The sequence below is a fragment of the Mytilus galloprovincialis genome, chromosome 10 (genome assembly GCF_965363235.1).
Source record: "Mytilus galloprovincialis chromosome 10, xbMytGall1.hap1.1, whole genome shotgun sequence".
Classification (NCBI taxonomy): Eukaryota; Metazoa; Mollusca; class Bivalvia; order Mytilida; family Mytilidae; genus Mytilus; species Mytilus galloprovincialis.
Genome location: NC_134847.1, coordinates 69,493,370 through 69,515,183, shown reverse-complemented (window position 1 = coordinate 69,515,183; position 21,814 = coordinate 69,493,370). Strand labels below are relative to the sequence as shown.

At 31.2% G+C, this 21,814-nt stretch overlaps 1 protein-coding gene across 1 annotated transcript; it reads left to right on the top strand.

Annotated features, from left to right (window-relative positions):
• The first annotated feature begins 1,672 nt into the window (after nt 1-1,672).
• On the top strand, nt 1,673-21,051 carry LOC143048248 (apolipoprotein D-like). Its single transcript, XM_076221807.1, has 5 exons — nt 1,673-1,895; nt 14,379-14,509; nt 18,073-18,158; nt 18,919-19,014; nt 20,730-21,051. Exons 1-5 carry the CDS (start codon nt 1,779-1,781, stop codon nt 20,924-20,926), a joined length of 627 nt encoding a protein of 208 aa, XP_076077922.1. The 5' UTR covers nt 1,673-1,778; the 3' UTR covers nt 20,927-21,051.
• The last annotated feature ends 763 nt before the right edge of the window (nt 21,052-21,814 follow it).

The following is a 21,814-nucleotide window of genomic DNA, read 5'->3' as shown; positions in this document are numbered from 1 at the left end:
TATATTTACATGTGACGAATCCAACAACGGTTATTGACACTAGGAAACTTACAATAAGACTTACATATTGACTTTTTTTTACAAAGCAAGGTAGACATGTATACGAGACCGAATACATCAAATTATTTTGCAGACATGCATGTAGATCATTGAAGCTCGTTCATCTTGCATTTCGGCATATCCTGTCACCTGGTTGCACAGAAGTAAAAAGTGTTTGTCTACATTAACCACTGATAATTGTTTACAGTGCAAGGGAAGGTAATACGTAATAATCATCAATTTGGATTTTGTAAAAAAAAACCAACTGATAGTAATTAAGAACTGTGCTTGACTGGTGCATTTCTATTATGTAATATACCTGTGTGATGTGGTGATACAGTTCAATTTTAGGTAATAAATACGTTATCTTTTTCTCGCTCTCATAGATGTACTTTCTATTTATCGTTTTTAAGGAGATGTTCCGCAGATGATTTTATCAAACACTAGTTGATCCATCAAGTTTTAAATTACGTTGCTGATTTTAATGAGGGTATGGATGGGGTTTGCAGAGTAGAAAAATAACAGGCAAACAATATAGATAATAGAGAAAAAAGGCACAAACAAAATTAATGAAAACATTAAGACCCTCTTTAATGCCCCCTGTTGTGAAAGCGCCATGCTTTCTCTGCGTCATAAGCCATCAAACAATCAATATATTTTAGGAGTGAAAACCTATTTTTGGAAAATTTATGCCAATTCATTTACTAAAATCTTTGTTCTGTAGCCTCTGTGTTTCATTATAAGTCCTTACCGACGAAGTCGAAGGGGCTTTAGGTTTGCACTCCGTCCGTCTGTCCATCCGTCAGTCCGGCAAATCAGTTTCCCACACTTATTTCTTCATGTTTCAAGATATTGATTTGATATTTGGTGTATTGTTTTACCATGACAAGTTACAGATCAAGTTAAAATTTTGTTCCGGTCGGATGTTTTTGTGCAGAGTCATGGTTCTTTGACTCACTAAAATAATCAGTTTCCCGCACTTCTTTTTATTCTTGAAGACATTGATTTGTTAATAGGTATATCAGTTTAATCATGACAAGATAAAGTTCAATTTTGAATTTTGTTTCAGTCTGATGATTGTGTGCATGCAGAGTTATGGTCCTTGGACTTAGAAAATTCACTCAAATAATCAGTTTTGACATTTTTTTACGTCATGCTTGAAGATATTGACTTGATATATGTTATATACATGTAGTTTAAACCGTGGCAAATTATAAATCAAGTAAAAAATTTGATTTTTTTTTACCGGTAGGGACTCTTTATTTCCATGCAATACTCACAGAATGTTTGTGGTTTTTTTTTTATCTTAATTTGAATTCTGAAAGACCAATATACAACATATTTTATACGTTTTTTTTTATAGATGGGATAAAGATGTGATAAAGTATTTGCTGATTAACATCGAAAAACGTCTAGTTAGAAATTATTTTACATATGCTACGCGACGTGTTTTAAGGTCGCAGTATATTGTAAAATGATATTTGACATTGTTGTATATGAAGACCGAATTACAAGGATGTGAGAATATCAATGTTTTACAACTAGGGACATAAAAAGACAAAAACCATAACATGTAGGATTACAAGAACATAGTGTATTAGGTTAGTCATCGAATGATCAAAACATAGCAAAATCGTTCAAGCTTATCATTTGTCTGAGTATAGTCCAGTTATCAGTTCATATATGCGATGTTAATTAATGCAAACGTTATTTGAAGTTCTACAAATAGTTAGGAGAAAATGGAAAGCCACTATATTTTACTTATTTTTACCTTGATAGGAATTACGATTGGACAAGTTACTCAGCCTGGCCGTTGTCCAAATATTCCAACCATACAGAATTTTAATTTATATCAGGTAAGCAAAACAGCAAATATAGTCTTATATAGAGGTTTATCAGATATAAATTCCTTTTTGGCACCGTATAATTAAGGATAATTTTTATTTGCAATGTAATAATATTAATATGTTGATAGCAACTATGTAGTTTTCTTAAAAAATAATGCCATCCATAACATGATATCTTATTAAATTGTGAAACAAGTAAGGCATATAACAGCTGTGTTCCAATTTAAACGTGGCCGCGTTGACTACAATTAATTTTGGATATTAAGAAACATTTAGAGTGTCAAATAACAAAAAATAACGAACTCAAAGTGAAATTCAAAGAGGGGAAAGGCCGTTATAAAATGGCAAAATTAAAATCTAACGATGTGGCTCAGATATGTAATATCCGCAACATATAAGTAGATATGAACGGAGCATGCTTGTGATTACAAGCAAATTGCATTTTGAATCAATAACATATCAATAGACCATGATTTTTATTATTGAAGCACTTATTATCATGTTTAGTTCAAGAGTATATGTGCCATATGATTTTTTTTTTTAGAAATTACCAAATAGTATACGCCGTCAACATCTAATCTATCTCAAACTTTGAATATCAAGCTTTCCCAAAATATATCAATACATATTAATGTTTCTTTTTTGTTATGATAATGATGCCCGTCGTGCATAGTTTTAATCATTATACAGATTTAAAATCGTTTACTCTGACTTTAATATGTCATCTCATCTACTGATTTAAAATTATTTACTCCGACTACCATATGTCATTTGTTAATTAAAATATTTTACTCCGAAATTATTTACTCTGCACGATTACAATATTATCAACTGATTTGAAATTATTTACTCCGACTATAATATCTCATCTGCGCAATTAAGATTGAGTATTCCGACAACGGTATGATATGTCATCTACACTTAAAATTACTCATAGTACGGTGACTTCTACATCATTTTGTCTTTGGTTGAGAGTTATCTAATTGACAATCACACCAAATCTTCATATTAACAAAAGCGTGGAATCGTCTTGGTCCTGCATGTTCGAATCAGAGTTGAATCGCGACAAAAAGCATATTCTAGAGAGTGATATCAATTAATGCATCTCTGAGTGGTTTAGCGTAAAACATGTCCTAAAAAAGTATGACCTATATCAATTTTAAAATGAAGTAAATTTCCAGTTTCATTGGAAGTAGGACTTCTGATGTAAAATTGAAAATTATGATATGCTTTTTGATTATAATACCCTGTAAAGAAGAATCTTTCATGTTTAAAAGAACATGGTATATACCTATTAGTCAAAGACTCTTGAGTGGAAACCATTTAAGTTGGGTTCACTACGTTTGCGCGCATTTTGGGATTGAACTGGTTTACGTTTGCACGCAGCTTTTGATTACATTTGTGCGAGCGCATTCATTTTACAGGTAAACTCAGATAACAATATGAATAGCAATTTAATTAAATCATAATTCAGTATATTTTTTTTTGGATTTCCTAATAGATATGACTATTAATTATTAATTTTGAAAATATTTGTTAATTCATATTATATTTGGTTCATATTGAATAAAGTGATTATAATAAGCCCCGTTATAGCATACATGTAATTCATTTCGAATAGTGATCGCTTGTAAAATAAGTAAATAGTTTAAGTTAGTTTGTAAAGTTGCACCAAGGCACAAAAAAGTAAATAAAAGCTTCACGTTTTCGGCACGTACCGACATGTAAAATCATGTATTATCAGTTCTTTTACCTTTTAGATTAGCTAGGTTTTAACATTTAAACATTTTTATCTGTATATATTTTTAAGATTGAGTGCTTGAGCATAATAAAACGGACTTACCACTTCCACCTCCATGGTGGTGAGTAGGAGACTTAGACTAACGGAAGGGGTACTTATACTTGTGAATAATTGAACAAATTAATAAATAAATAAGTATTATTACCTGTATTTACCTGATTTTACCTGTCAAAAAATGCGCGCAAATGTAATTAAAAGCTGCGCGCAAACATAACGATTTTTGAAAGCAAATGTAATGGTAATGCGCGCAAACATAATGAACAGTTTAAATTATATAATACAATTATTTTTTTTATATACAGCATACTTTTTGCAATCTGTTCAGTTGTGTTAATTGTAAATATTGTGCCAATGTTCCAAAAATGTTAAGTTACCCGGATTTTTCATTTTGAATTTGACATTGTCCTGGGCAATATAGTACAATATGTATCATTTTGTATCAAATAGCTACGATACCGAAATAAAAACAAAAGAGAAAAAAATACATGATAAAACCAGCAAGTAAAACATCACAAATGGGGAATTATTTATTGTGTGGTTTATTCGGCTTTGATATTTAACGAAAAATGTTTGTTTAGTGTGACTTGTAACAAAAATGAGTATATATAGTGTTGTATAACATCCTTCATTTTGTAAACATAATATTACTAAAAGATCAAGATGAATTGCTTGCACTTTTAACATGAGTACATAAATGTAAACACTTTAAGATAACAGTAAATATGACTCCAGTATGTCACATACCTAACAGACGTTGTAATGGTACCTACATACATTATCAGCATTGATGACAGTCTGAACAAGTCAACACGACATACAGACATGAGGGGGGGGGGCAAGGGGGGTCCCAATAACAACAAAACAGCAAATTGATTTGGCTCATAACAGATAACAAGGAATTAAAATGGACAAAAACAGATAACAGTAAATGAAATATTAAAATAATTCGGTCTTTGACAAATCAGTATTTCTTATTACGGATATAATCCTTTGTAATGCATTCAATTTTCTATGACTTTTCTGAAATGTTTATATCTATTGTTGTAAACTCCCTTTCGATTTTTATTAATTTTAGATTTTACGTTATTGAGTTAAGGGACTTTATTCATTAGAAAAAGGTGGTATTTTTCTAGTTTTCAAAAATAACTCAAAAATGCTTTCAGCAGTTCTCATGAAACGTTGGTGTATTGTTTATATATATTGACTGAAGCGCCCTTTGTTGCTAATAAAAAAAAATGACCTAAAAGAGTTTGAATATTCTGACTTTTTCTAAATAACCATTTAATGAGGTGTGTGAATTTTTCTTAATAAGACTATGAGGCAAAGTGGTATATAGGGTAGAAAAATCAAAAACACCAATTATAAGCATGCCATTTATAAAGTACAAAATGTACTTCGAACGAATTTTGACACTCCAAAAGCAATTTATTCCACTATTTTCAAAGGCCTTATTTGAACAATTTTTTATCAGCTGAGGTTTTTGATTGTACCAAGTGTACTAGTGAGTAGAATACATAGTTTAGTAGGGAAACAATGGCTTGAAACGAAATACATCTTTGTTTGTAATGAGTTATGTGCAGCTTCGGACCCAAGTACATGGTTGGAACTTTCATTGTACAATGCATTTGGTTCTGCTTTGAAAAGAATCACAGAGCTGAGTCTATGTACCATGTTATATAAAAGGTTAAGTGGTTGTTAGGACCTAGTCCTTAATTGAGATCCTGGTCAGATATTCCTGGCCATATGTTTTCCTATTTGTCATATTAAGAATTGTTTTAATTTAATATGTTCGTACGGGAAACAAGGAACATTATTCCCATACAAAAAATTAAGATAGTTTAATTTATTACAAAGGATAATCATAAGATATACTTGAATTGTCCTGGACCTCACTTCTGAGATGGGTATATGTTAATGGAATCTTTCTCTGAATACGAGACAAACATATTAGTAGCGGTAGACCCCAATGTCCAATGATCTTCAATTTATACCGAATATTAACTGTCAAAAAAAAATGCTAACATTCCAATTTTCAATAACAGTTAACAGCAAATAAATTATCACAATAACAGATAACAAAAAAACTAAAAGCCCAATAACAGCTAACAAAGAATAAGACAATAACAGCTAACAGCAAATATATTTTCAAAATAACAGATAACAAAGAATTAAATTGCCCCATAACAGCATAACAGTTAAACCCCTTGCCCCCCTCAGACATTATGACAGACAAAATCAAACACAAATAATCGACCCCGTCGTCACATAAAAACAAGGACAAACCGCTAATCTAAATGGTACGTACGTTATATGGTCGTACACATATTAGATGGAATAATATAGTAGTACTAATAAACTAAACTATTTGGGTCGTTATGTTTTAATGTTTCCAAAAGTGTTCTATTTTCTATCATCCAAAACTTGTGTCGTTATAGCTGATGATGTTTATTGCAGAAACACGTATTATACCGAGTCGGTATCACTACTGAGAGACTAGGATGCCATCCACGTAGCATCCGCTGCTTTCGTATAACCATACTTTAAATAACACTTTTATTCTTCCGATTTTTTTTGACATTTAATGTCAAACAGAAATACACAAGAACACAAAATAATACACAGCTGCGATATGAGCGCATGATAATAAATGTTGATGGAATAACAAAGGGTTGTACAGGAAGTCATGCTAAGTATATCCTGACTCATTCCTTATTCCTGCTAAATAGGAAGTTTAAAACAAATTTGCTCACAACATAATTTGTATGGTTTTTTTTTTTACCAAAAAGCTCAATAATAATTCAATGACTCAAAAATAAAATAAAGAATCATCACTAAAAAGTATACAGATCTTCAGATTAATACAACTAATAAGCCGGTGTGAGAAGATTTATGCAATAATCATAAATAGTTTCTGAGATACGGCGCGACATGTGAACTCCCTCTCCTTTTTACAAAAAAAATCAATTACTCCGAGTAAAATAAAATAAAGAATCATCACTAAAAAGTATACAGATCTTCAAATTGATATAACTAACAAGTGTGTGGAGTTTTATGCAATAATCATGACTAGTCTCTGAGATACGTTGCGACATGTGACCCTCCCTTTTTTTTTTAACAAAAAATCTCAATAACTCTAAAATGAAATTTTGATTCATCACCAACAAGTATACAGATCTTTAGATTAATATTTCTAAGAAGTGTGTAAATTTTTTGAGATACGGCCGACATACGAAAAAAGACCACCACCCCTGTTTTAGTTACAAAGTCCCGTAACTGAAAAAGTTTTAATCTTATTTCACGAAAAAGTATACAGATCTTTAGTTTAAACATATTTTATTGTCTAAATATACAATAGGATTGGATACAAGTTATAACAACTTAAGATAATCCTCTCCATATAAGTGCAATATACAAAATTTCAAGATGACAGCAATTATATATTTCAGTACAATATGAAAAATATATACAATAGATATAGTATGTTTAAACAGTATAACAGTTGGATACGAGTACATTTTAAGATACAGCAATATTAATCAAAGAATCTTTTTGTATGGCGTATATAACAATGTACATTTCTGAAAAGGATTGTGTTTTGTTCAACAGTAATTTCGTCTGTTCCAAATAAAATATGTTCTATGGAGATATCAGCTAAATGTTGAATGTTTTTAAAGAGCTGGTTTCTAAAGTTTATGTAGAGTGGACATTCTAAGAAAAAATGAATCGAATCTTCTAATGGACACCCACATTCACAACTTGGGTCATTTACTGAATTAACTCTATATAAATCAGCTTTTAAAGGACTACATCTGTGTCGTAATTTTGTATGTAGTATATTTTCCATCCTGTTTCCAATGAAAAATATTTAGGTACCAAAAATGAAATATCATTTCTCCGGATGGTGTTTTTGAAATTTGGAGATGATTGTATGGATCTAATATCTAATGGTAATAAATTCCATGCTCGAATTGAAGAAGGGACAAAAGATTTAGAAAATATGTCCAATCTACATCTCGGTACTCTATAGTGAGAACGGTTTCTAGTATTATAATAATTATCATCTGTATAATTCGAGATACAATCCATAAGATATTCTGGAACATTATTGCTGTGTATTTTATGAAATAAACATAATTTACGTCTATTTCTTCTAGAACTCAAAGTTTCCCATCCAGTTTCAAAAAGTAGGGATTCTATACTTGCAAATTGCGGAAGCCCAGTAATAATTCTGGCTGCCTCAAACTGCAAGCGCTCAAGTTTTTCAGAATCTCTAACACAACATCCATCCCATAGCTCGCATGCATATTCTAAAAGTGGAAGTATATATGCAAGATATATCTTATTAAGATTGTTTCTGTTAAGAATATATTTCAATTTTCTCAGAACAAAAATTTGTTTAGTGACACTACAGCAAATGTTATCTATATGTACTGACCACCTGCAATTATTAGAAAAAGTAACACCCAAATGTTTGTGGTCATCAACCTTTTTAATAAATTGTCTATTAAATTTCAAATAAATAGGCTGTGAATCCTTACGAAAATTAAAAACCATATATTCTGTTTTCTGAGGATTAAAATCTACAAGCCATTGTTTTGACCAATCATTTAATGTTTCTAGATCCTTATTTAATCTCCTTTCTATATCTAAAGCATTATTCGAAGAATACATGAGTGAACTATCATCGGCAAAAAGTCTAACTAAACATTGAATTTCATCTGCTATGTCATTTATAAACATCAGAAATAATAAAGGCCCAAGTACTGAGCCTTGGGGGCACACCTGCTTTTAATGTTCCAAATGCAGATTCTGAATTTTTTAGAAGTACTTTCTGTCTCCTGTTACATAAATGATTTTCAATCCAACCCAATAAGTTGCCTTTTATGCCATAAGTTTTGATTTTTTCTAATAGACCTTTATGCCAAAGTCGGTCAAAAGCCTTCGATATATCACAAAAAATCATACACATAATTTCTCTATCTTCCATAGCTAAACAAATTCTGTGATAAATCTCAATCATTTGATGAAATGTTGAATGACCAGGAACGAAACCTGACTGGAATTTATACAATAGCTTGTGTTCAAAAATGAAATTAAAAATATGTTTATAAACTATTCTTTCAAAAACTTTACCCACACAACTTAACAATGCAATAGGACGATAGTTTGAAACCATCGATTTATCGCCTTTTTTGAAAAAAGCTAAAACATTAGCATCTTTCCAGCAACTTTGAAATTTGGAAGTTCTCATTGAACAATTAAATATAAATGATAAAGGTACACACACACTATTAGCAGTATATTTCAGCATTTGATAACTAATACAATCTTCACCGGATGCTTTACCAATTTCCAAAGATTTGAGTATGTCTTTAATCTCATCCTCCGTTATTTCATCAATATCTAAGCTATGTTGGGTACGAAGTGGTAAATCTGGAGGTATAACTCCATCATCCGAAGATGTAGAAATATTACAAAAATATGAGTTAAGCAAATCTGCTTTTTCTTTTTCACCAACAGAAATTTCATTAGTATTTGGATTTAATAACGGAGGAATCGACGTGGAACGACAATTACCCATAACTTTTTTAACGAGAGACCAGAATGCTTTCGGGTTTGTTTGACTTTTCATCTAAAAGACCATTAACGTTTAAGTAGAACTGTTCCTTTGCATGAATAATCATGTTATTTACTTTGTTACGTTGAACTTTAAATTTTTAAGTACTTTGTACAGTTCTCAATTTTCGTAATTTTTTATGAAGTCTATCACGTAGTCTAATCTCTTTTCGAATTTCCGAGTTAAACCACGGTTTATCTGATGATCGAATAGTGACAGTTTTGGTAGGTATAGAATTTCTAGCAATTTCTATATATTTATCTGTGAAAAAAATTGCCATACCGTCTATGTCGTCCCCAAAAGCAGTCAAAGTAGTTTGCCAATCAAAATTCTGAATATCATTATTAAATCTAGTAAAATCTGCATGTTTATATAACCAAATAGTTCGTGTAAATTTTTTTTCGCTAAAATTCGGAATTCTTAAATATACTTTTGTAGCATTATGGTCACTCATTTGTCTATTTATATCAATAACTTCAGTAAAGGTAGCACAACAATCTTCAGAAATTAAAATTGGATCTAATAAAGTAGCTCTCCCAGATCTGTGATCAAATCTGGTCGCTTCTTTTACAACATTTTGTAAACAAAAAATATTCATTAGATCATTTAAAACATGATTGTGTTCAGTAAATAAGTCAACATTTAAATCACCTGTAATTATAATTTTAGTTGTATAATTATATGCTTGTTCAATTGAATGTTTAAAATTTTGCCAGAAGGGGTGACTTGAACCTGGTGATCGATAAACAGCACAAAGTAATATTTTGTGTTGTGGAAAATCAATTTCTAGCCATATAAGTTCACCGTTTTCAAATTCTAAATCGAATTGTCTCTTAGTTTTTAGTATTTCCGATACATAAACCAAAACACCCCCGCCAAAACAGTTTCGATCATTTCTATATAATTCCTGATGGTACCCATCCATATGAATATCTTCACTAGAAATATTTTCATCAAGATGACTTTCTGTGATACAAACTATGGAAGAGCCTAAGGCTAGAGTTTCAATGTATTCAAGTTTTGTTCGGACACTTCTGGCATTCAAATGAAATATCGAAATTTCGTTTTCATAGGGGCCAGGGTTTTCAGCTACATCATTACAAAGCAATATCAAAAGTAACATGATAAAGGTAAAACTAATATCTACGCAAAAGTTACAAAAAGCAAACTTGTAGATATAATCTAAGCTTATTTTAACACTATATTGAACAAACTGTGAAAACAGCGAAAATGTTTTCACATAATACAACATTTTCTTTTTCAGAACTGAATAACACTTATAATAAAATGTGCCTATTGAGATCCTGTATTGAATTAAATCATTACCCATTGTCTATGATACACACATCTATTGATTTATATGTAGGATCTCTAATAGGTAATAGCCACAAATGATGACATGTAGATGAACAAGTATGTGTAATAATACACCATAAATACACGATTCTATAATTAATCAAATTTGTACTCGACAATGAAAGAAAAATGAACAAAACAAACAAACATAAGCAAAAACTGTATTTACATAAAGACATTGCGGAAATGTATGAGTAAATTGGTATTAGGCGTACCTATTTCGAAAAAAAAAAATTAAAAAAAAAATTATAAATTGATCTTATCACATAACAGTAGTGTCGTTTAAAAAACAAAAACAAGAAAAACATAAAAAAAAAAAATATGATCGAAAACATTGGTGGTACTTCAGAAACCAAAACAGTTAAATGATCACACCAATCGAGTAGACCCTAGCACAAAAACCCAATGACCTAGTTATAGGTAAACAAACAAATTGTGTATTGGATACTATTTAAACTGGATTAAGTATTATATTAATATCTTATTTAAGGTAAGTCTATATTTTTACTTGATGGCATTCTAATATGTTCGTTACAAGTATTTAATAATGTTATAATCTGATATATGTTAACATATGCATATAATTAATATTCTGGATTCATTTTATAACATAGTCAGTACAAATATAAGTTTTTGATAATGTATACTTTATTAGTTAGAAAAAAATAGTTCACTTAAGTCCTCCATTCCTCCAATAAACTTTTTGGTAGCTTCGGGTGTCTTTTTAGCAAATATTCGTCCATCCATCGTCCAGAACGAGTCGATTTCGTGTCTTTTCCTGGCATCATTTAACTTTTTCATTAAGTACTGGCGATATTGTGTGAGATCTTCAGTAATAACTGTTTTATCCGGATTATTCTTAAGCTTTCTCTTCTGTTGAAATATAGAGTTCTTAATTTTCCAATTCCTAAATCGACAGATTAACTGGGCATTGCCATATTTGTTTATTGATCCTATTATGTGTGACCTGTCAATATCATCAACTGTTATATTAACATTAAGAAGAGATTTACATCTGTTGAACCAAGCTCGGTTTTCTTCAAGGGAACATTATGAAAACGCAGAGAATTTCGCATCCCATATTGCTGTAGTTCCTCTAGATCAATTTCAATTGAGTCGACTCTACCATTCATTTGCTTATTGCTTTCTTTAAGTTCTGCATTTTTAACCATCAAATCGGAAATTATTTGCTCTTGTTTCTCTATTTTGACTTCGAGATTGGAAACATAATTTGACAAAGCACTGTCTACACTAGCTTTAACAACATTAGCAATTAATGGACCGATACAATCAACAAAATCTGGACTAGCAATGGTATGTTTAATAACTTCTGATAAATTGACTGACTGGCCTTCAGTTGTGAAAATTATAGGAGGTTGAGATGGCAAACTAGGTGAAGTACTCGGTGATGTGTTACTTTGTACTACTGAGTCAGTGTCAGACTGTGGGTCATCATGATGAGACAAAACTTCTTCCATGACAATGTTATTTTGTAAATGATCGGATTCAGAGTCAAATGTATATTTGCAGAATCGTTTTGGTTCTGGTGTGACTTTCTCAGAATCTAATGTAGAGATATTAGTTTGGTCCGCCATTATAAATGTTTACTTGTTGTGAGTACATTTAATAGTTACGATAGTCATTGTGTTTAAATGTATTATTTGACCACCAAATGTTCAAATTTCACTTATTTCTGCATTGGAACACTTTTATGCGGCATTTATATACAAAAGATCTTTGAACGATATAACACACACCATAATATTTTCGAAAAAGGTCGCCTCTGACTTGACTATCTTCTCCTATTGCCGCCATCTTGTTGATACTTTTCGTATACAGATCGTTTGACCATCATAAGAAACAACTATGTAAAGTTTCATGACATTTGGATAAGTCGTTCTCAATAGATATAGGAATATGTGGTGTGAGTTCCAATGAGACAATTCTCCATCCAAATAACAATTAATAAAAGTAAACCATTATAGGTCAATGTAAGGCCTTCAACACGGAGCCTTGGCTCACACCGAACAACAAGCTATAAAGGGCCCCAAAATGACTAGTGTAAAACCATTCAAACGGAAAAACCAACAGTCTAATCAAGTTACTGTGCGACACGTTTACGCCGGACAGACAAAAAGACAGACAGACAGACGGACGGACGCTGGTCATTTGTAAACCATAATACGTCCGGTCAAAATTTTGACGGGCGTACAAAAACTATGGCATGAGCAATATACAATGTATCTAAATTGAATATCCAGAAGAAGAGGAAAATAAGCCCGTTCTTCGTCTTATATCATCCAAAGGTAAGATCAGGCACACTACGGTTCTCACTGCCGAGGATACAAGTTAACAAAACCCTCCAACAATTAAACCTAGAGACCAAGATTTTTGAAGTCAAATCTATGAAACGTTAGAGCATCAAAACCAAAGCGACGTAAATAGAATATAAACTAGAAAAATAGCAGGTTAGTGCCAAGGTAAACGAAGCATTATAATAAGTTCTTTAATTCTAGGAAAGTCTTCCGCCAACATCCTTCAACATTATTGTTAACATAATACTTTATAAACAATTATTGTCAGTGCAATTGTTTTGCTTTAAACTAGCTGTCAGTAGCTAAGTACTCTTAGATCCGTACATGTGTCTTTTTGTTGTGGTGATATGATATATTATATTGTAAGTACAATGCCACGTCCACTCTGGAATAACACATTCAATCACATGTCTATGAATAACAGCACATTGTCGAAAAACAAAAAAGCAGAACTCCTAATCCATTATTCATAGTTACTATACTGTATATCCGTTATTCCATCATTTATTTAAACTTACTATAAAATGTATAACTCGTACGCACAAGTTGTGTAACTCGTGAACACGTTTTAATTTTATTTAAATGCTTCTTTTTGACGGAAGCGCTTCATTCTAAAAATGTGCGCACGGGCAACGGTTTTACAACCCTATGAGATTACAAAAAGAAGCATTCAATACTTATAATTACAATTTTTAGCTAGGATCATGAAAACACGATTTTAAACAAGTTTTTATCTAATTTTAATGTGTAATGAGGTTGATAAAGGAATTACGCAGGATTGCAGTTAGCCTATCATAATAAAGTATTATAATGAAACATACATCTAATGAAAATTTAACTATTATTGCTTGGTTCTCCAGGGCTTTCGTACATTTCTATAAACCATAGCAGTGAGATCTTTGTATTTTTTATCAAAGGCTAAGAAGTGAGGACAAACTAATCACCACATTAATTCCCTTACTGACAATTCTGTTCATATTCTTTATATTTAAAATAAAATATTTCGAGGTTTTTAGTAGATAAACACCACTCATATTTATACAATGAAAATAGTCAACTAGCGACCTTAATAAGAATGAATTGCTAACATTGAAAATACTCAGTGCAATTTGTAGAAACAATATCATTCTAATACCTATAAGTCCAGTTTTTAGTATAGTACATTTTAGATTATACGTTTGGTTTAAAGTGCCCCCTGTGTCATATTGAATGTTTTCTGTGGGACCGTACCTCTTACTGTACTTTGGAGTTGATAAATAAAAATAAAAATATTTCGAAGAAAACCCTCATCTTTGACTTAAAATCATATGTAAGTAATTTCTGACAGATTTGCATCTGCAAAGCTGTAATACCATGTTTAAAACGGTTTATTAACTTTATGTACATATTTTGTTTTATATTAGTTTTTAGGTCCATGGTTTGGCGTGGAGCAGTTTCCTGAGTTCAAACAAATAGATTTAGTGTGTCCAGTAACAGTCTTCAATTTAAACATTAATTATACAATCAGAATAGAACAGAGAGATTACAATACACTGTAGGTATTTCTGAACATGTATAACAATAAGCACACGTATGATCAGCATAAAGCTAACTTTTTCAAATCTACAAAATTTGAATCACATCCCAAATTGTTCCATTGAAGTTTTGGCCATTATGTCGAAATGGCAGAATGAATGCTGTGTGCTTTCTTAGAAATTGAATTAACAAAAAGTCTTCGATTCATATAAAAATTGCACGGTGCAGATGATTCAAGAACAAATTGACCAGTCGAATTGCACCCAACATTCTCTATGCTAACTATATTTATGCCCAAAATTGAAAGTTGCATGACCATTTTTAACGGTCCACTCTATCAGAAAAACATCAATGATAAGTTCTATGACATGTATAATGACTAACATCTTATAATTTGATGTCAGCTCCTGACGGAATCATCTCTTCAGTGATGAAATTCAAAATTTCTAAATCTCTAACACAAAGTACTCTAAATGATACATTTCTTTGAATAAACGAAAACATAGTTAGATTACCTTGTAATTCTTCTATGAGCGTCTCTACTTACATGGTGTTTATGTTTTTTAATTTAAGATTTCTCGTTGAAGGTTAATCCAGAAAAAATGATATGGATGCATGAACTTTATAAAATGCTATTTTCATGCAACAGTCTACAATACACACGTCACTTTGACTTGAATTTAATTCTTTTTTTCCCTGTCTTAAGCATCTTCGCTAGCCAAGGGGTCGTAACCTTTGGCTAGCGAAGATGTGTCTTAAGATGTATATCGGAGGTCACAGTAGCTTTCATATACTAAGTGTAATTTGGAGTTATATAGTACCAGCCTCCTTCAAAATTGGGTCTCTCTTACTTAATGTATACCATTATTTTTTTTTTGCATTCAACCTTATTTAGATATAGATCTTCTTTTTCAAGAAAAAATCCAAAAAAATGGGTAACAATTGTATCGAAAAGAGAAAATCGAGTGCACCTTTTTATGTTAGGGTGTGTTTGAGTTGAATATTTTGTCTTGAAAACGTACAAAGCAAGAATATTTGATACATCATCTCGCTTCAGATTCTAATAGTTTTATATATTAAAGCTACAGGTTGACTTTATAACATAAAAAATCACAGTACTAAAAGATGAAATATATGGGTCAAGTGAAATACCTATCTAATGAATCATAAAAACAGAGTAGGTGTGTTCGAATAGCTATTTTTTTACTAAAAGTACTTGACGACAGTCTTTCAAGTTGGATGATGAAAATGCATATCTTCGAAAAAAAATCAATTTTTTGTGTGTGATAACTAAGGTTTATAGTCTTCAACCACTAAAAAAAATCTAGTCTGCCCTTCCACGAAATATTCAATTAGATTTTTTTTAAATGTTTATGAATTTTTAAAAATTCCACCTGACAACCGATTAGACAATAGTTTTAAGTTGAATCAATGCAGACAAGATCATAAACTGGTGCTCATTAGCAAGTAGATATATTTGTCTTTTATAATACAACTGACATATAAGGATCATAATGGTGCTATGCGGATAAATATATCGGTTTCCAAGAGCAAAATTGGCAACGCGTCATCCCTACAATGGCTTCCATTTCTACGATTGTGAAAATTAACTGGCGTAATGGGGAGATAATTTTGACGAAGTAGATTCCTGACTGAGCCACCAATCGATATTAATTAATCTGACATATTAAAATAAAAGTTAATTTAAAGCCGCTTTGCATTATTCTATATTTCGAGTCGAAGTTTACTTCTAGGAAAGTAACAAAAGTTTAGTGGCAGTTAATAGAAACAAATATTGTCGATTTAAGAAACTATTCTGAATTAAAAGGGGGAAATAAAAATGAAAACATTTTTTTTAAACTCGTTTGCCAGAAATTTAAAAAATTTAATTAATGTGATGAAGACCACAAAAAAAAAAAAAGACTTAATCAATATAATAAAAAAATCATAAAAAAATAAGATACTTCATATGAATTGCTGTATTTTAAACAAGTCAAAGGCAAACATCGAAAGATTGATCATATCAGGGTGACCCTTCATATTTGATGATTTTATAACATTTCCTGGGAGCCTTGTATCAATGATATATTTACACGATTTACAAATACAAAAGAGTGGAAACATGCCCCTGTAATAAATTTTACATGATCATAGAATTGCGCAATTGATAGTTTTAATCAACGTTTTATTACCAAGCTTTACTGAGGTGAAGGTCATTTTTATGCATTGAACCATACAAGTAGTCTAAATGCTGTGTTAATCAAAGGTACATACCGAAAGTGTCTTTTTTTACCACACTCATTTGTCAAATCATTATCGATCACTAACAGTAAACCTTTAACTTAGAATCCTAATTTTTCATGTAAAAACAACGTGAATGTTAATTTGTTTATAGTCTTCTCCTATGATAGTTCAAGGCGTTCGTTATGTTTTAAGTTAATTAAGGATAAACTCAGAGAAAAAACATATAGTGATATGTCTTTCAAAAACATTTTAAACAAGAAGCTTACGTGAACAAGCGACACGTCAGTTCGCAATAAGTGTTGCACACTTTATTTTATTTAAGAACACATTTGTTTCTTCCTTCAATCGTCCAAAAGTTCACGTGTTGATATCGACTACGAATATCAATGTACCGAATTTTGCTCATTTTTGCATAATCCAGTTAAAATTGATGTGAATTTTAACCGCTTGTCCTTGCATTTAAAAAAGGATACGAAGTACGGGTTATATGTAGGAAGCAGAGGTTTCAAATGACACAACAGGATACGTGTCGGCTTGCTCGGAGTCCATTTGATTCTGAGTAATTTCCCTCCCCGTAAGAGCGAATGATTGTTCTTAAATACACCAAGATTGTATTTTCAATGCAGAATAAGAATTTTCAATAATTTAATAGGCGGGTCTTTCAGTGATTTGACCATGAATGAAATTCATGATAAACGCAAGGTATCAAATTTCACCTAATTAAAGACATCATGGATAATCAGACATTAACACGTGATTGAGTGTATTTATTGATGTTCAAAACGTGCAAAAAAACCCAAGAAATACGGCGAGGCTGTGAAGAGAATTTCTAAAGAAAGCACCATGCTACATTTTATTTTGGTCAGCAATAGGAAAGGCCTCGGGAAAGGCAGTTTACAGTTTGATTAAAATCAAATCTCTCACTTGCTATTGTCTATAGTTATATCAGAAAACGGGAGCACTGAGAGGTTTGATTTCAATCAGACTGGACAGTTGACTGAGTTTAAATTATATAGCTGCATAAAAATTCGTGTTCCAATATTCATAGACGTTATATATATAAAGCAAACGTATTTACTGATTTTGCCGTCATTTCTCTACAATTTGTATCCTTTTGCTGCGTGGAAGTGCATGTATTTATTCATTTGTTACATTATCATAATTATTATTTAAACTTTAAATGTCTCTTGGAAATTGGAAAAAAGGCTGGAAATATCAACGGTTGTTTGAATCGGATGGAAGAAAATAGTAAAATAATAGAAAAAAAGGACAAAATTTGTTCTCTAAACGTTAGGGTTGAATACTAGTAATAAAGATTTCACATTTGTTTTTATACAGAGATGAGCAATATCAACAACAGGATGGTACGGCAACCGTGCTGAATCCACTAGACCCGGGGAAATGGCAGGTACGAGATTCTCAACGTGAGTATAAGATACATCAACAGATAAAAGGTGTGATTTCAGTTCGTTCACGACTTGCTGTTAAAAGTATTAATTGTTTAGTTCCAACCAAAAGCACGAAACGTATGTGGGCATCTGCATTGAATTTAAACATAAAATTCAAACTTTGACCAACTTTGACTAGATTTATTTGCAATTTGGCATACAGATTTCTGTGGAAAATGTGTTACAATAAAATGAAATTAAGAGATTCAAAACAGTAATTTTCAGCATTAAGATGGTCTTTGACAATCACTTCTAGACACATCAAGCTAAAATTGTGGTCATTTCCGTACAAATGTTTTATGTTTCTTCATTAGAAATGCTCAAAGCCGAATATTGAAAGCCAAGGATGTATAAGAACCGAATCAGTTGCAGAGATATATATGACCAAATAGAGCCTAAGTTAATAGCCACAACAATCTACGGTCAACCTTGCTGAGGAAATTGAAAATCTAGTTTCTTGATAATTTTCTTAATCTATAAACAGACAATTAAAGAAAATTGAGTTAGAAGTCATGCCAGGACCGAAATATTAGCTACTGGTATGGTGATAACTTTGGCTACTACTAGTCCACCGGCACGTGTATCGAGCCAGTGCGTTAAAAATTTAAAAAAAATAATTATTAACATACGTCAAAAGTACTTTTTTTATTGATTTACCTTCATCAGGAACGATCAAAGTCGAACAATTGAAAGCCAAGGAAGTATATATATATATATATATATTTATTATTTTCAGAACAATATCCTTACCCTTACTGGGTTATAGATACAGACTACAGACGGTTTGCTGTAACGTGGACATGTATTGACTTATTCAACGGCAGTCATCTACGTAAGTTCAAATTTGAAATGTTAAAAAAAAGTTTGGTAATTGGTTATTAAGTGTAAACAGATGTTCTTTGGTCACTTGTTATTTTGTCAATAAAGAAGTAATGGATAAGTATAAAAGGAACCGTTAGGTATACTTAAAAGAGACAGCAATAAATGAAAAAGAGATGCAGAGGTTTTCAAAAATAGATAGGAGTCTGTGCAATATATCAAGCTCTGAATCGTTCCGAGTCCCTAAAAAAGTGAATAAATTTACCAGAGACTATTAAGATCTGCCATCTGGAAAACCTAATTTCTTTAGTGCTAAAACATTCAGATTTAACTGTAGATGACAACTAGGTTCGTGACTTTGAATCTTGTTTGTGTATAAGTCATACATAAAGTTAAAACGACATGTTCACACTTCATCTTAATATTTTTGAATGTAACGCATAAAATAAAAGATTATTATGAATTTAAGAAATCTTATTTATTGTCCTACTGAACGCATTGACACCTTGTTATTATAAATATGTTATTTATGACCTCCAACAATAAAGTCGTACAACAAATGAATTGATTTATTTATTATCCATGTAACTGATGTTTATTTACAAGATGACATTTTGTAAACAAGGTGAACCAGGAAATATGGAAGCAATAAATTTGACACTAACATAGGCAAAACAAATAATAGCTATGCAAGAATCGAAACGGAAATTCTATCTAATGAAACTATTGAAATAGTGTTTAATCCGTTAAATGTCGACTTTATAGAGATGCATGGAAAATAGACGTAAGGAGGTCACTTGAGGAGAGATAACTGCTGTGCAAACATACCACAATTCTAGTTTAACATTTTACTAAAGAAGGAACGCATAATTAACTCTGCTTGCAGTCCACAAATATAGTTCTCATTAAAATAAGCAACTGATATTAACTTTCTTAGGAAATTGGATCTACCTTATTTGAGACAAGGCATAGCGCTTACTAAAAGTTTAACGAAACTACGAATAAACGTAACGCATTGAAGCCAATCAACTCCACAAAATATGAAGTGAAGATAAGATCCACTTTAAAAAACTCAATGTTTCTCATACTGATTGGTATTAAGAATGAATTTCTTGTTTCTGTAACTATAATAGTCCAATTCAGTTTTCGGATCCATTATAATATCATATATTTTCTTCTTTTTAAAAATTTCCTTTGATTAAATCTCCTTAATGAATATGGTAAAACGGACTTTAAACCATTCTTATCTTAATTAAAAAAAAAAAATGAATGGTTAAACGGCAAACACCATATATCGTTAAGCGTTGTTGAAGACATCTAATATATTCTATACTGATAACATTTTTACATACTATTTTAACCCACCAAAATAATAATATATATATTAATATCTCAATCACATATTATTGTATTTTATTACCCTTTTTTTACTCATATTTGTTTGTTATGTAATTATAAATAAATGATGATTTTACAACTTGCTTGAGGTGTCAATAATTTACAAATGATCATTGAGTATATGTAAAGAATTATAATTCTTTTTACAGAAATTACCATTCTTAGGAACGTTCATCACGCAAACCTTTCTTTTTTTATTATATTATTCTACTGTAACGTCAATTAAAAGATTATTGATGCTTTAACTAGTTTGTAGAACACAAACGTTTAAATTATACTAGTATTCATCATCATCATCATAATAAAGGTATGTTTTTAATATCTTTTCAGAATATGTGTTTGTACTGAGTCGATCTAGACGAGGACTTTCACAGTATATACGATACCTGATACACAGGTACCTCCAGGCTTTTGGTGTAGATACGAGCAACCTGCAGTCAAATGACCAAACAACTTGCTTTACAGCAGCACAAAATACAACCGGAAGTGGAGCAACATTTCAAAGAGGACGACCTTTTCAGCGTTAAATACTCTTGTTCACGAGTACAATTAAACATAACATCCTTGCAAAAAGTAATTGGAGTTTTTTAGGATGTGGTCAACATGGACTTTTTATTTTTGCTTATTTATTTTATAAAATACTTCTGATCGTTAGGTGTTTTATCTTTTCCCCCCGAAAGTTAATGTAAACTGACAAACAGGTGACAATCGTTAAACTTCGGCTTCAAAACACGAACTTTAATTACCTGCCAATTTTCACATCAACACTGACCGATTGAAAAAAAAATTGACGATTACACAAAATTTACACGAAAAAAATGATAAATTCGTGCACAGAAGACTAAGTTTATGATGTTTGTATGCATTGGTTCAAGAATTGAAATAACATTATTTTTCACCGTCATTCGTTTCTTATGACTTTTTAACAAATTTGAAGATATATAGCAGTCTTTAAAATAAAAGGTAAAACTGGTAAATGTGTTTAAAATTCATCTTTTATGGGCATTAGCTCCTTTGAAGAGTGGTATTATAATTTGTTGTCTAATTAAATAGTAGAAAGTTGGTAGTTCTTTACAATATTTTCTACCAATAATTGCTTTCAGAAGTGAAGCGTAAGACACAAAAGGGATATTAGAAACTATAAATCGAAAATATACTGTTTATGCCATGGCAAGAACCGAAAAACGACGAAAACACAAATAATACAACACAAAACAAAGTAGAAAATTCATTGTAAGCAGTAATCCTCTATTAGGAAAATCATAATATAACATGAAGCTATGGAGTATCGTATCCAGACGATCCAGGGATGTTGCTACATAGAAATTGAAATTTCACAATTGGAATTCTCAAAATCAAGATATGAGGCAGACTTAACTTTGTAGCTGGAAGCGTTTATTTCAAGTTAGATGGCT